The following is a 14861-nucleotide window of genomic DNA, read 5'->3' on the forward strand; positions in this document are numbered from 1 at the left end:
ATACAGCATAGGCTTGAGACAGCACCTGTTAATATATAGAAGGAGCTAGACTGAATGTTAGGACTGACTAGTTCTGATCCTGAGATCTATGCTCAGATCTACCTTTTGGTAACTGTGCACCCTTAAACCTTCATGTGTGTGCTATAAAATTGCTCTGAACCTCAATAATCATGTCTAAAAATTAATATCCTCTCAGCAGACTCCTACATTCATTCACTGAGCATCTGTTACTATCTCCAGGAAACCTGCTCCAGGTTTACTATCTCCAGCAAACACTGGAGGTACCACAAAAGAAAACTCAGGCATGGTCCCCACTCTCATGAAGTATATATTCTAGAGGGTAAATGGCTTTTGTGACAACTCTCAGACAGTAACCTCTAGCATGGTTTGAATTCAAGAGAAAAGCTACTGTTTTGCAGCCTAGAAAGCAAGGTAAAATGAAGCATAAAAGCAAGTACAGAAGATCCATAAGCATCATATCATGGAAGTCCTGAGGAACACAGGGCAAAGTAGGGCTTCATCTCATGTGTGTTCAGGAGACATTGGCAAGTTCAGGCACGAGGGGTGGTGTGATATCACTCACATGGGGTGTAAGCAGTCAGTCCAGTGGTATAACTTGTTCCCTTCTCAATACAAAGCTATACGGCAAAATCTAGCAGGGCAGAAAGGCTGTCCAGAGCTGTCCAGGAACCATTTAAAAGTCTGTTAATTGTCTTCTGGGGGGAAGGATGAGGACATTGGAGGCAACATTCAAGCAGAAGTCAACCTGGCAGATGTTGGCCCATGCTAGAGAAAGATAGCAGCCTAGAAGATGAAAGCGAGTGGCTATATCCACAGAGACTGAGCTAGTAAGTTAAAAACTGGAAGACAAGCTGGCTGGGGTAGCATGCAGAGGTAATCCTAGCACTCTGGGGGGTGAGGCACAAGGATAAGGAATTCCAGAATAGCCTGGACTATACAGTAAAATCAACACCAACATGGGCCACATAGTCAGACTCTGTCTCAAAAGCAAAACAACAAAACAAAAGAATAAGCAAGCATATCAAAGATGGTTTTTAAAAGAGGAGAAGGGAAAGGGCTTAAATATAATAAAGGGTGTGAACTTAACAAAATACACCATTATACATATTTAACATTTTTTACAGGAGGAACCCCATGCTAGCAACGAATACTAAATTTAAAAATTAAAAATAAGACTGGGAATATGGCCTAGTGGCAAGAGTGCTTGCCTTATATACATGAAGCCCTGGGTTCAATTCCCCAATACCACATATATGGAAAACGGCCAGAAGTGGCGCTGTGGCTCAAGTGGCAGAGTACTAGCCTTGAGCAAAAGGAAGCCAGGGACAGTGCTCAGGCCCTGAGTCCAAGGCCCAGGACTGGCAAAAAAAAAAAAAAAAAAAAAAAGAACCTGGCTTTTGGGCTGGGAATATGGCCTTGTGGTAAAGTGCTCGCCTTGTATACATGAAGCCCTGGGTTCGATTCCTCAGCACCACATATATAGAAAAAGCTGGAAGTGGTGCTGTGGCTCAAGTGGTAGAGTGCTAGTCTTGAGCAAAAAGAAGCCAGGGACAGTGCTCAAGCCCTGAGTTCAAGCCCTAGGACTGGCAAAAAAATAAATAAATAAAAATAAGTGAAAAAAAATCAAAGTTATCTCGCAGAAAAATAACTTCTTAAAAATGAAACATCTTAAACTACTAAAAGAGAATATAAGTCAGATAATGGGAACTACAGTACACACACATATCCGTGTGTGTAAATATGCACCAAGACACATTAAAATGTACTTGCACACATACATAGTGTTGATAGAAAGAATTTAAATTAAATTATTGAATCCCATTTTTCTCTCTCTCTCTTTCTCTCTCTCTCTCTCTCTCTCTCTCTCTTAATTTCTTCCTTTCTTATTTTTTGTTGTTGTTGGTGGTAGTGGTGGTGTTGATTATGGGGCTTACACTTGGGGTCTGGGACCTGTCCCTGAGCTCTTCTGCTCAAGGTTAGCACTCTACCACTTTGAGCCACAGTCCCACGTCTGGTTTTCTGGTGATTAATTGGAGATAAGAGTCTCAAGGAGTTATACTGCCTGGGCTGAATTTGAACCTCCATCCACTAATCTCAGCCTCCTAAGTAACTAGGATTACTGCTGTGAGCTCACCGCTTCCCGTTTTCTTTCTTCTCCCTTTTTTCCTTCTATTCAGCATTGTGTTTACTGTTTCATTTGGTTCTCTATCCTTCTGCCTTTATTCATAGCCTGTTTTAATTGCCTTGTTTCCTTCTTAATCTCTCCTCCTACTTGTTCTTTTCTTCTTTTTAAATTACTTTTTCTTTTAATTTTTTTCCACTTTTTATTCTTTCATTTTCTCTATCTTGTTTCTTTTCATCTTTCTGCCTTTCATATTTTATCAGAATATGCTTCATTCTGCATTTTTTTAAAATCCCAAATCTAGCAGCTGCTTTATCAATCAGTATTAGCAGCTGAGGTCACAAGGCCAAAATTGTAGATTTGAGTGAGGATGGAGCAGCTCTCAAGCTTTGGATGGAAAGTAGGCAGATCAGCATAAGGCTATTATTTGATTATGCCCAGAAACTCAGACTTTAAGACTTCTGCAGATTTCTCTATAAATTATATAGTGGTCTCTTGACACTCATTCTGGGCACAAAATGGATTTGGGGGTTCTAGTTATCAAAAGCTATTCAAAAAATGCTTTTCCCAACAAAAAGAAAAATCCCTAGTGAAATAGAGAAAGAGAGAGGCCATCGGCAGAAGTGGAAAGAATAATTGCAATAAGAAAATGGGAAATACCTACTAACTTACCCTATGAAAATGAGAGGAAATTATGTGAAAGAAAGTATTTCAAATCTGTAACATGTAATAAGATATAAAGCCAAGCATTAACTTGTTTATATAATTTGTTAGGTGGGCTGCCAGGGAAAGAAATTGCAAACGATTAGGATAAAACCATTCTTCCTGAAATTAATCACATAGAACTATCTTAGTATCTGTAGATTAGTCTCAAGGGTAGTTGATTAAAAAATTGAGAAGTCTGACAATAGAATTTCATCAAAGACCTTCTCTGACATTCTAGAATTCTTTTGTGCATGTGCTAGTTCTGAGGCTTGAACTCAGGGCCTGGAGGCTTTCCCTGAGTGTTTGTGCTAGTGCTCTAGCACTTGAGTCACAGCTCCACTTATAGATTTTTTGGTGTTTAATTGGAAATAAGCATTTCATGAACTTTCCTGCCAAGGCTAGCTTTGAACATGATCCTCAGATCTCAACCTTCTGAGTAGCTACGATGACGCACATGAGCCACCAACACCCTGCTGACATGCTAGATTTTTTTTTCATATCTATGCATTTAGATACAAATTTTATCATTGCTTGATAATTAAAGACTCCAAAAAAAATAAAATTAAAAACGGATATTATGATAAACCATATTACTTACGAAACGAGAGGAGTTGTCATTTCTCAGGGTTTTGGCATTTCCAAATGCCTCCAAGATAGGATTCACTCGCATGAGTTGATCTTCTAAAGTCCCCTAGAATTCATGAAAAATAAAAACAGCTGTTTTTTTTAACCTGAATTCCATACTGCGAAGCCCTCAATTCCATCCTCATTTTTCCTTCAATAAGTAGTACCCCAAAACTTCTTCGACAAATTACTTTGGAATTAAAGTTCAGAAAATCAAATAGATGAGATACTGGTTCTCTTATGAATATGTAGGCAATGTATTTAGTTTGTAATTAATTCACAACAGATTGATAATGAAAAGAAAATGGTTACTTGACAAAATAAACATCAGACAAATGATGCTATATTTCTTTCTTGCCATGAAACCCTTATACAAAGAAACTTATACCAAGACTCTAGGCTTCATTAAGTTACATTTTTGCTTCTACTAAAATGTAACTTTAAGTGTAACCTCAATAAACAGCATCTGGCCCTTGAAGCAGGTCTGAAGTTTGTGATCATGTCTTCAAATTATTGAGTTAGAGGACTGATGGTCCTCTGTTAGGGCAAAGGACAGAGAGAAAACAAGACTTTTTCAACACTGTTCAAGTCATTCAGGGTGTTTGTTCATCCTTATTTCTCTTAAGACTGATTGGTCTACCTCATTTTTCCCTAGAATGGTGTGTGAACACTTACTGGTTTTTTCCTGGATTCACTCGTGGCTAGAGTGGTGGTGAAATACTGGAGAACAAATTTAGAATTCACAGTCTTCCCAGCACCAGATTCTCCCCTGTGGTTTGAATTTTAATGACACAGTTAAGTGGTTCTGATGATCAATTCAGCGAAAGTTAACTAATTCTATCAAGCCCTTCCCTCTTCTTAGGAAAAGACTTAACAATCATTGTACCAGGCAGTTGTGCTTTAGGCTTCCTTTTTGTCTTTGTTAATCAGGAAATTTGTAATGTTGGAATATCCAGAGGTGAATTCCTAGACTCATTTCCCAAAGCATCATAGGATGAAGACCTGCTTTTATCTGTATGAAACTTCACAAATTGGTCTAGACATGCTACAAAAAGCTGAATTCTACCATCCAGTTCTATGATTGTAAGGCCACTGATCACTCATGGGAGAGCAGAAGTCATTGGAGAACCAATCAGTATGACAGAATCAACATTGCAAATGAAGGCCAACTACTGGCTATTAGCCTCCTGTTGAAAGTTACCTGCTCTACCAATGTTCTTTCCATCAACATTAACGTCCAATAGAAGTACCATTGAAGCTCTTTCCTTCTTTCCTCTTCACCATCTTTTTTCACTCAAAGCTGTATTACCTTTTTGTTCTCATTACTATAGCACAACCTTCCCAAATCTGGAATAGAATGGCCTCTACATTTCTTTTGTCAGAAATAAATCCTTGGTCTTTTGCATTTGGCTTTTAGGCTCTAGGTTTAATGAGTGAATCAAAATGCCTTTGAAGTATTTACTTGGAAGAGTGAAGTTTCCTTTACCCAGAAGGTGCTTGCTTGAGCTCACGCACCAGTTTCTAAAGGTGCCCTAAAATAGTGGGGAGGGGGGGGAGGCAAACTACCTACCACCATTATTTGGAGCAATCACTTACTAAAGCATATGACAATTTGCTTATTATCTTATTCTTGTCTAGAATGAATTTGGCATTTAAAGAGAAAACAGTTTAAAAATGTCAAAGTTACGTTTTATTCAGAGGAATGCAGATGTCTGTTTCCACTGAAAGTTCCTGCAGGCCCAAAAGAAAGAATAAGGCAAACACTTACGTGAACAGTAAGGACTGATTCTCTCGATCTACAAAAGAAAGAAATAGCCAGAATATTTTTATGTTAGAGATTTATGTATTTGTATGAATATTTTCATTTCCTTATATATAATTTGAATTTAGATACAGGTGAAAGGAACTGTTTCATTTACAATTACCAAAATATTTCATTTAGACAGCACAGGATAAAATAGATTTCTCTACGTGCATGAGAAGAACATATATAAGTATTCATCTCTATGTCATTAAAACATATAAATCTATACAAGTGGTTGCTAGCTAACAGTTCTGATTTTTACCATTTTAGGCTCTTTAAATAACTGCCATGAAATAATAACTATACAATAACCTCTTTGGTCAAACAATATAGCTGATATTTTGTTAAAGCAAAAGCCAATAGCTACAGGAGGCTTACTCTGGTCTCGCCACCAGCCCCAGCACTGTAAATACATTATTTTTCTCAGAAGTATGAAGTAATTGTTCATACTATCAACAATGAGGTCCACAGAATTTTGCCCTCATTTTATCCAAAAGGAAATGGAGGGTTTAAAAGATTAGATTATCATAAAGGCCATGCTCTGCTCATGGTATCTAAGAGGATCTCAGTGACATTGAGAATATATGGATCCGATCTTTTTTTACTTTTCATCTTCTAGAGTGGTTACTTACTGAGATGCATATCCTGAAAGGCATTTTCAGCAACAGCAAAGATGTGGGGGGGAGCCTCGGATGGCCTCTTCCCTTTGTAAGCAGTCACAACATCTTTCTGATACACTGGAAGCCATTTATAAGGGTTTATGATCACACAGAAGATCCCTGAATAGGTCTAAATAAATACAAGGAAATGGACAAGAAATTCTTCCACTTGTCAGCTGGAACTCATCAAGTAACATTCTGGTGAATATTTATGACAGAACACAAAAGAGGAGAGTTTTTTAAACTCCTTAAAAAAAGGGACCTTTAACTAGGAGAACCAAGTTTAACCACATTGAAACTGAGGATTACCCCTTCTCTGAGAGATCTGCTATTTACCAATAGTTGTAGTTTATACAGCTTTTAGAAGAAGAGAAAACACAAAACCAGGTCTGAAGAAATTTTTGTTAGATGGTCATCAGTCATTTGAGGCCAGAAGGGAATCTCTGCCTCACCAAGATTAGCCAGTTGTCAGAATGTTGAAGGGAATAGAAAATTGAATGCAAACCTCTCCATCACTGAAGTGGTTGAGTTGTGGCTCCCCAAATAATGTTTCTTTGTGTTTTTCTTATTTGTTTGTTTGTAGTACTGGGGACCTAAGTACTAACTATTTAAACTATTCCACCAAATCCCTTGCTTTTAGATTGTTTTTCAGGTAGGGTCTTGAGTTATCTTTGTCTGGGCTGGCCTCAAGCCATAATGCCTTCAAAGTAATTGGAAATGAAAAATGTAATACCATGCCTGGATTGTTTTTAAGATAATTTGCCCAAGCTGGCCTCTAGTCAAAATCCTTCTGTCTCCACAAAATGGCATGTTTATATACTAATGCTCAGAGATAGTGAATGTTTTATTGTTTGTGGAACTAAAGTCTCTACAGATGTAATCAAATGAAAGATCTGAAGATGACCCCTTAACTTTCCTCAACAGGAAAATCTGGGCACGGTGGTGTGCGCCTGTCATCCCTGCTATGGAAGGAAGCATAGAGGAAGATGAAGGTATATACTTGACTAGGCCAAAAATGAGACACTATGTAAAAGCAACCAAACCAAACAGGGCTGGGGGCATGGCTTATGTGGTAGAGCATGTGCATAGCAAGTGAGAACCCCTGGTCTCAAACTCTGGTTCTAAGAAAGAAAAGCATGACAGCAACCTGGTATGCCTTGAAGGCGCTCATCCTTTAATGGTGACGATGATACATAAACTCCCTGTTAATCAAGATTCAATTGCTATCATAAACATAGCAATACTTTGGAGTCTGTGTTCGTTTTCTTTCCTAAGACTGAAACAGAGTTTCCCTTACAAGATGCTTATGAACCTCATACCTACCTCTCCTCAGTCAGTCATACACGTAAATGTTGTATACTTATGTGCAAATACAAACATGGCCTTTTCACAAAACTGTGACTGAAAAAGAAATCTGAAATATATTTTCCGCTAGGAAAAAGAAACTTTAAGAAATAAATCAAGATCCTTAACTAACAAGTAGCAGAGCTAGCATTTGAACACTACTCTAACAAGTTCCATGTATCGTGCTTTTAACTTAGAATAGCAGCTTGTGTGAAGGAACATGTCTCCCCTATGCGTGTTTCTCAAAGACTGTTTCTATCTGAGTATGCCTAAATTGAATAAGATTCACCCAAAGAGAGGTTGGAACATTACAAAATGTGAGTGCCAGCATGGTGTGCCAGCTATACACACATAGATCATCCAATGCTCATAGCGTCTCTTCAGGGTGTGCAGCACAGAGGCTTCATTGAGGTGAGTCAGCATTGCCAAGTCTTCAATCATCTCAAACTTCGCAGGATTCATCTTCTGAATTTTGTCCTCCTCAACACTCAGACGCTGCAGAAAAGAGGAAAATTTAACAATTCTCTCTATGCTTATTTTTTTAATCCATGCAATGGATAGAATATTCAAAGTCATAAAGAGATGTCTTCTTAGGGAATAGGGCCAAACAAAGTTAAGCCAATTTTCCTGGAAGAAATAGATTGCTCCTACCAAAGTCCTTTTTTGGCCAGAATTTGAAGAAACTTAATTTTTTCTCTCACATCAAAGCCAAAGAGGTGGGACTGCCAAAGGCTTTGGGGCCCGCTATAGTTTTGGATCTTGAGTGTCTTTCAAAGGCCAGTGAGTTAGAGGACTGGATTCCAGAATGATGGTATTGAGACACATAGGACATGATCTCTAACAGCTAAAGCCTATTGAAAGACTTTAAAAGTATTTAAGTGTGTGGTGAAATACAGACAAAGGGGACTGTAGGGCTCAGCAGTTTCCAGACTCTTTTGCCTTCTGGCTATGAGAAATGTGGGGTTTTTCTCCACTATGTGATCCTCCGATGTTGAGTTGCTTTTCCATAAGCCCTGTAACAAAATTCTCTCTCTCTCTCTCTCTCTCTCTCTCTCTCTCTCTCTCTCTCTCTCTCTCTCTCTCTGTGACATACACACACACACACGACTATATCCACTCATTATAGGATACAACGTCATATAGACTTCAAAGGACAGAATTGGAAAGAGTTTAGAAAGGAATGGAATTGTGTGTGAAACCTACGAAAACATGTTCATCCAAGTCAAGAGGGACATAAATCCCACATCATGACAGGAGGATGGCGGTCAACATTCAGTCTGAGGTGAGCTTTCCTCTCAATACGACATTATTGCGTTGAATGACATGATAGTGTTCAACATCACAGGGAATGTCAAATTGAACCACTCTTGCAGGACTAGTTGTTGTTCATGTAAAATAAATAGGAAAGGTTTGTTTTATCTTGACTAATGGTTTCAGAGGTTTCATTCTGTGCTTGCTTGGCGCCATCACATTGCACCTGGCATGAGGCTGAATATTATGGCAGGGGGGTGAGGGAAGCAAATCTGCTCATATTATGGTAGCCAGAAAGCAAAAAGAAAAGAAAAGGAAGGAAGGAAGGAAGGAGGGAAGGAAGGAAAGAAGGAAGGGAGGGGAGGGAGGAAGGGAAGGAGGGAGGGAGGGAGGGAAGGAAGGGAGGGAGGGAGGGAGAAAGGAAGGAAGGAAGGAAGGAAGGAAGGAAGGGAGGGAGGGAGGGAGGGAGGGAGGGAGGGAAGGAAGGAAGGAAGGAAGGAAGGAAGGAAGGGAGGGAGGGAGGGAGGGAGGAAGGGAGGGAGGGAGGACCCAGAAAAGAAAAGGAAGAGAGAGGGAAGAGGCTGAGATCCCAGGATCATTTTCAAGAGCAAGCCCCTAACTGTCTCCCACTAGGTCTTACTGGAGACAAGGCACTCTGCATGTGCTTTGGAGAGATATTTAATGTCCATACCATTAAAAACTACACATTCTCTCTATAAGGCCCACAAATTTTTGTTTGTTTTGTTGGTTGTGGGTCTTGACTCAGGGCCTGCATGCTGTACCTGAGCTTTTGCTCAAGGCTACATCTCCACTTCCAGTTTTCTGGTAGTTAATTGGAGACAAGAGTCTCACAGACTTTTCTGCCCTGGCTGGCTTTGAATGGCGATCCTTAGATCTCAGCCTCCTGACTTAGCTAGGATCACTGGCTTGAGCTACCAGTGCCTCATGATCCCACAGTGTTATCATCCAGCATTTGACCTAATTAACCTTCTCTTTCTGTAGTCATAGATAACCTCCTCCTAATAATGAAATTCCAGGCTTTTTCTAACTATGTAATCACCTCCTTTAGCATTTCACATCAGTGGACATTGCTCCCATTTCTTGACATCTAGACAAAATGCTATTTTTTTCAAATCATATCTCTATCTTGATCTTACAAAGCCAGCTTGACTCTGTAAGTCATTATTCACTCAAAGGGACACCTTTAAAATAAAGAACTCAAAACTTATGAAAGAAGCGGAAATGACCTTGAGTTCTAGAGTCAATGATATCTGCTACTGCAATTATTTGGTTTTGGTTTGTTGAATGTTATATTCATTAAATCTTGGAGGGTAAGTGGAAGTGTCTCATGCCTATAATCCTAGCTAATCAGGAGGCTGAGATCTGAGGATTGTGGTTCCAAGCCAGCCCAGGCAGGAAAGTCTGTGAGACTCTTATCTCCAATTAACCACTGAAAAACTGGAAGTGGAGCTGTGGCTCAAAGTGGTAGAGCACTAGCCTTAAGCCGAAAAAGCTCAGAGACAGTACCCAGACACTGAGTTCAAACCCCAAGACTGACAAAAACAAAAACAAAAACAGAAAAACAGGTGAGAGTGGTGAGAGAAGAAATGGGTAGGGAATGGATGAGTGAGAATGTTGAGAAGTGTGACATTGGTCAAGATATATTGTATTCCTAAGCTGCTTTGTTAAAAGGAAATTTCTTTGTACAAGAAAAGATCATTAAAAAAATTTTAAAGATGAGGTTTCCAAAGTGTGTCAGTCATATCTCCTACTGTAGGTGTTTAATGAAAATACTAGAAAAAATACACTTGATGATTTAATTAAACAGGTAAAATAGACATTCTTAAGTGAAATAAAGATTCCATTACCTTTCCATCTCTAGTCTCTACAATTATTTTTCCATCAGTTTCACTCCCTTTAACCTCAGCCTCAGTATAAGCATTCTTCTCATCAGGAATCCAGCATTTCTTCTCCTCTAAAGAGAAAATATGGATCGTAATACAGAAATATGCATCCGGTGCTTTCAGACGGATAGATATAATCTCATAACTGAGAAGTCCACTTGTTGACTTGGTGTCACCATGATAGGAAGTTACAGTACTTCAACCTCCACTGCCCAGAGAGAATGTTTGATGAGATTCATCTTTTCGCTACAGATTTTTTTTTTTTTTTGCTAGTCCTAGGGCTTGAACTCAGAGACTGGGCACTGTCCCTGGACTCTGTGTCCTCAAGGCTGGTACTCTACCACTGGAGCCAAAGTACCAATTCCAGAATTTTCTAAGTAGTTGACTGGATACAAGAGTCTCACTGCCTTTTCTGTCCAGGCTGGCTTCAAACAGCGATCCTCAGGTCTCAGCCTCCTGAGTTATTTACAGGCATTAGCCACTGGTGCCCAGCTTACAGGAACATTTTTAAAAATTTTTGTAATTTAAATGCCTATATTTTAAGTAATTATTTATAGTGTTGAATCTGTGAATGAATCATCCAATTATCCCTAGTGCTTTGACCCATTTTGATTTTCTCCCCAGCACCACAATTAGAATCTTGTCTCTTTGTTATCTAACTACCTGGACTAAACCTCTGCTGGACCAGCTCTGACCTCAGGGATTGCTCTGCTATTGTATTTGATTTGCTAGATTATAATTAGCAATTCTTAAATCAGATCACAGTAATGAAATCCAATGACTGAAAATGGGAATGGAACCAGGATTGTTTGGTCTGTAAAGGAAATGCAATGTCTTACATGACTAGTTTGAATTATAATTGGTCCTGTTAAAGTCTAGAGTTGACTAAAAATTTTGTGTTCTAGAACAACATCCAGTTTTTATGGGGAACTATTACATTGTTGGGGTCCATCTTTCTCGCCTTTATGGAAGGGGCTTGATGCACCTCCCCTAGCTGGGGAATGCGGCCCTTCCACCCTCTCTACATTGGAATCCGGAGAAACCGGTTGGGCAAATAGACCCCCGACTTAGCTGGCAGCCAGCCCGGCGCCTACCAGCCCCACCCTGGTTTGGCGCCCTCAGAGTGACGGCAGCCCCTTGGGGGTCACGTGACAGCTCTTGGCCTATCGGAATCCTGGCCAACCCCCTTCCTTCGGAATCATCTCCCCTTGTCCTTCTCTCAATAAAGTTAGTTCGCTCTCAGAAGCCTACTCCATGGTCTATGTACGCTAGCTCCCAGGGAAGGATAGCGGTCACATTACCACGTAGGTCGCGTGCCCGCCAGACCGGAGTAACCCCTACGTCTCACTCTAACTTACCTGCAGGCCGAGGGTTAGAGGAGAGGGCGATACGGAGGGTAAAAGGAGAGAAAGAAATAAGCATCGGAGCCGGGTCAGAGAAAGAACCCCAACATTACATGATTTTGAATTAAAGAACATAGGTGACCTGATACAAGATTACACCATAAATCTGACTTCTAAATCTCTATTAAGCTCACATTCAGAGAACACCTATGAAGCACAGGTATGCAATCAAGTCTGGGAAGGGGAGTATCATATACTTAGAGATTTTAATCTAGAGTTTGACCATTTGCATGAGGCTAAATCTTTGTTAGCCTTTGGCCTTGCCTGTAATTACCAAGAAATTGTGAATCAGAGTGAGTAAATCTCCCAATTAATTATCTATCCTTTCCTGTGTGCTAAGTGACTCTACTAACCCAGAGGCTACCAGAGGGCCAAATTCCAATTTTTTTTAAATGCCTCATTCTTCAGCCTTTTCAGCTCTTCTCCTTTCTTATTCTCACATTGTACAAACCTCACTTCTACTCTAGGTGAAAGAAGGTATTATAATAATTTCATAATAGTGACTCCTGGAAGAGAATCTTTGTCTGAAGGCCATGTAAGTAACGCCTAAGTAAGCCTGGACTGCCTTCCAGCCATCTTCTTCTTTCTTGAAAACTTCATTTCTAACCTGGACACTCAGCTCCTCAACAGTTCAGTCAGAAATGTATAGAGACCAATTGCACCCCAAACCAATAAGTTAGGCATCAAGGTTTTGGTTCATCTCAATCAATCACATAATTTAATGGCAACCTTGGAGCAGTAAATTGTGGCCAGAAACTACTATACATGTCTTACCATCAAAGGACGTGGCTGATAGCTGAGGCAAGTCAGCCTCATTTCTTCTGAGGAAAGCTGCAGCTTCTCCAAACTCTGCTAGATCCATTCTTACATAAAGATTCAATGCAAAAGGTGAGGTCTGAGAGGGCTCACGCTGCAAAAGAAAGACACAGGTGAAACTGAGGTGTCAGTCCTTAAAGAGAAAAACAAATCACAACAAACATACTAATAATGGGTAATTTTAATTTCTGTGTGCTCTTTCTTTCTCCTTGTTATGTCCCAAGTTTATGCCAAAATTAGACTTAAGATCATCTGACCCTTAACAAATACAAGTGGTCCACTAGCACTGGAAGGCACAGTGCTTAGGGCCAATAGTGTTTTCAGGGACCTATGAAAATATAACAATCCCTTCAAAATCAGGAGAAAAAAATAAACTTAATGATATATGACAATGCTAGCCTCTAATTGCATTTATCTCTAAACCAATGTGACTCTAAAATATAATTTTGACTACTGTTTTGTGGACGAAACTCAAAGGACAAAATTGCTTAGGGCTGGTAAAAGTCAAAACACAACCAAGGGGGTCTGAGAATGTGGCTTAGCAGTAGATTGCTTGCCTAGCATCCACGAAGCCCTGGGTTCGATTCCTCAGATCACATAATCAGAAAAAGCCAGAAGTGGTACTATGGCTTAAGAGATAGAGTGTTAGCCTTGAACAAAAAGAAGCCAGGGACAGTGCTCAGGCCCTGAGTCCAAGCCCCAGGACTGGCAAAAAAAAAAACAACAAAAAACCCATAATCATAAGCCACAGAGTTCTGATCTGGGCAGATGACCCAAAGGACCAGACAGAAATGTCCAGTTGTAGACACTAAGTCCCTTGAGAGAACTGGAAGAGTGATTTGGAGGTATCTAGATGCTTCCAGCATACAGATAGTCATAGTCAGAAGAAGATGACAAATAGAACTTTATTCAGATCACGAAGTTCAACACTGGAGTGTAGAGTAATAAAAATATGAGTATTCTGGTAGAGGTAAGTGAATGGAGAATATAGTTTACAAAAATGCACAAATGGGTATTTAGGCAGGTGTCAAAGGCATGAATGAGAAAGTTCAGGCTGGAAGTTGGAAGATAGTTGTGGAGTAAAGGGAGTGGAACTAGTGTGAGTAAATGATTTCATTGGCTCATGCAAGTATTGGAAGGACTGAGTTTCCAGGCATATGAGTAAAGCTAAATTCATTGAGCATAGTCTATACCAAATACTTTATATAATTATCTTTAATTTTCATACTTTATTGATAACATGGAGGAGGAACAATGGGCAAGTGGGCTATCATGATTCGAGTGAAAGATCATTCTACTTAGATTTTTTTTAAAGGGCTTTCTGTCCACTCAAGCAGGCAAGGAAAACATTGGCAGTCCCATTTACAGATGAGAAGGTAAAGAGCAAATCAAATTTGTTTAGCTGAGCTCCTTCCTATACTCAATGAGTCACAGTACCATACTGTATTCACTCCAGAGTCTACTGTGATCACTTCCATCCCTGTATATAATTGACAATAGCTAATGTGTCTATTTCACTTAATCTAATGTTTTCTTCAAGGTATCTTGGTATAAGGACTCATTGATGTCATTTGTGCAGCTGAGTTTAAAGGAGTATGGCTTCAAGGAAAGACCAGAGTGATCCAAGCTCATGGTTGTTTTTAGCTCTGACATAAATAGGCATTAGACCTGTAGGAAGTTTCTCTCTTTGTGACAGGTGCCTCACCTGTGTGATGCAAAAACTGGATATAACATGCAGAAACAATCCCTAATGTGGAGAAGAGAAAATATCTTCCATAGAAGTAACATAAACAAAGATGGCTGAATGACATCTGAGTGAGAATGAGGATCTTTCCCCCCTCCTTTGCTTTCCCTTATATGCATTAGTTCTCCAAATCCAACTGATATCTAAATCTCTTCCATTTCAAGTTTCCTTAGAACTCGATTGAATAACACATTTCACAATCCAATACAACCAATGCATTTACAGAGAAAATATTCCAAAGAATATTAAAAATTAACCTTTCAAGTAAATTATACACAAGTAAGATGTATATACTTAGGATAGAGAAAAATAGATGGATATCAATCTATAGCAGTTCTTTGATAAAAAATAGTCTATATTTTGAGAGAGAAATCTAAATCACCATGAATTTCTATTTTATATATTTAAGAAGCAGAAGCAGCAAGAGATCTGTCTGGATAGTATAAGAATTCCTCATTTCTAAA

The 14861-nt window shown here is 39.4% G+C and overlaps 1 protein-coding gene across 1 annotated transcript in view; it reads right to left on the reverse strand.

Moving 5' to 3' along the window:
* The window catches only part of Myh15 (myosin heavy chain 15), a 110942-nt gene extending 98243 nt beyond the window's left edge, over positions 1-12699 (reverse strand). Inside the window, exons 1-7 of the mRNA XM_048345811.1 lie at positions 12612-12699; positions 10399-10505; positions 7631-7774; positions 5909-6065; positions 5241-5268; positions 4148-4241; positions 3447-3539 (exon numbers count right to left, since the gene is read on the reverse strand). Coding sequence (XP_048201768.1) covers positions 3447-3539; positions 4148-4241; positions 5241-5268; positions 5909-6065; positions 7631-7774; positions 10399-10505; positions 12612-12699 — 711 coding nt within the window. The remainder of the gene's footprint in view (positions 1-3446; positions 3540-4147; positions 4242-5240; positions 5269-5908; positions 6066-7630; positions 7775-10398; positions 10506-12611) is intronic.
* Positions 12700-14861: the final 2162 nt, after the last annotated feature.

This window comes from Perognathus longimembris, chromosome 5 (genome assembly GCF_023159225.1).
Source record: "Perognathus longimembris pacificus isolate PPM17 chromosome 5, ASM2315922v1, whole genome shotgun sequence".
In the NCBI taxonomy this organism is placed as follows: domain Eukaryota; kingdom Metazoa; phylum Chordata; class Mammalia; order Rodentia; family Heteromyidae; genus Perognathus; species Perognathus longimembris.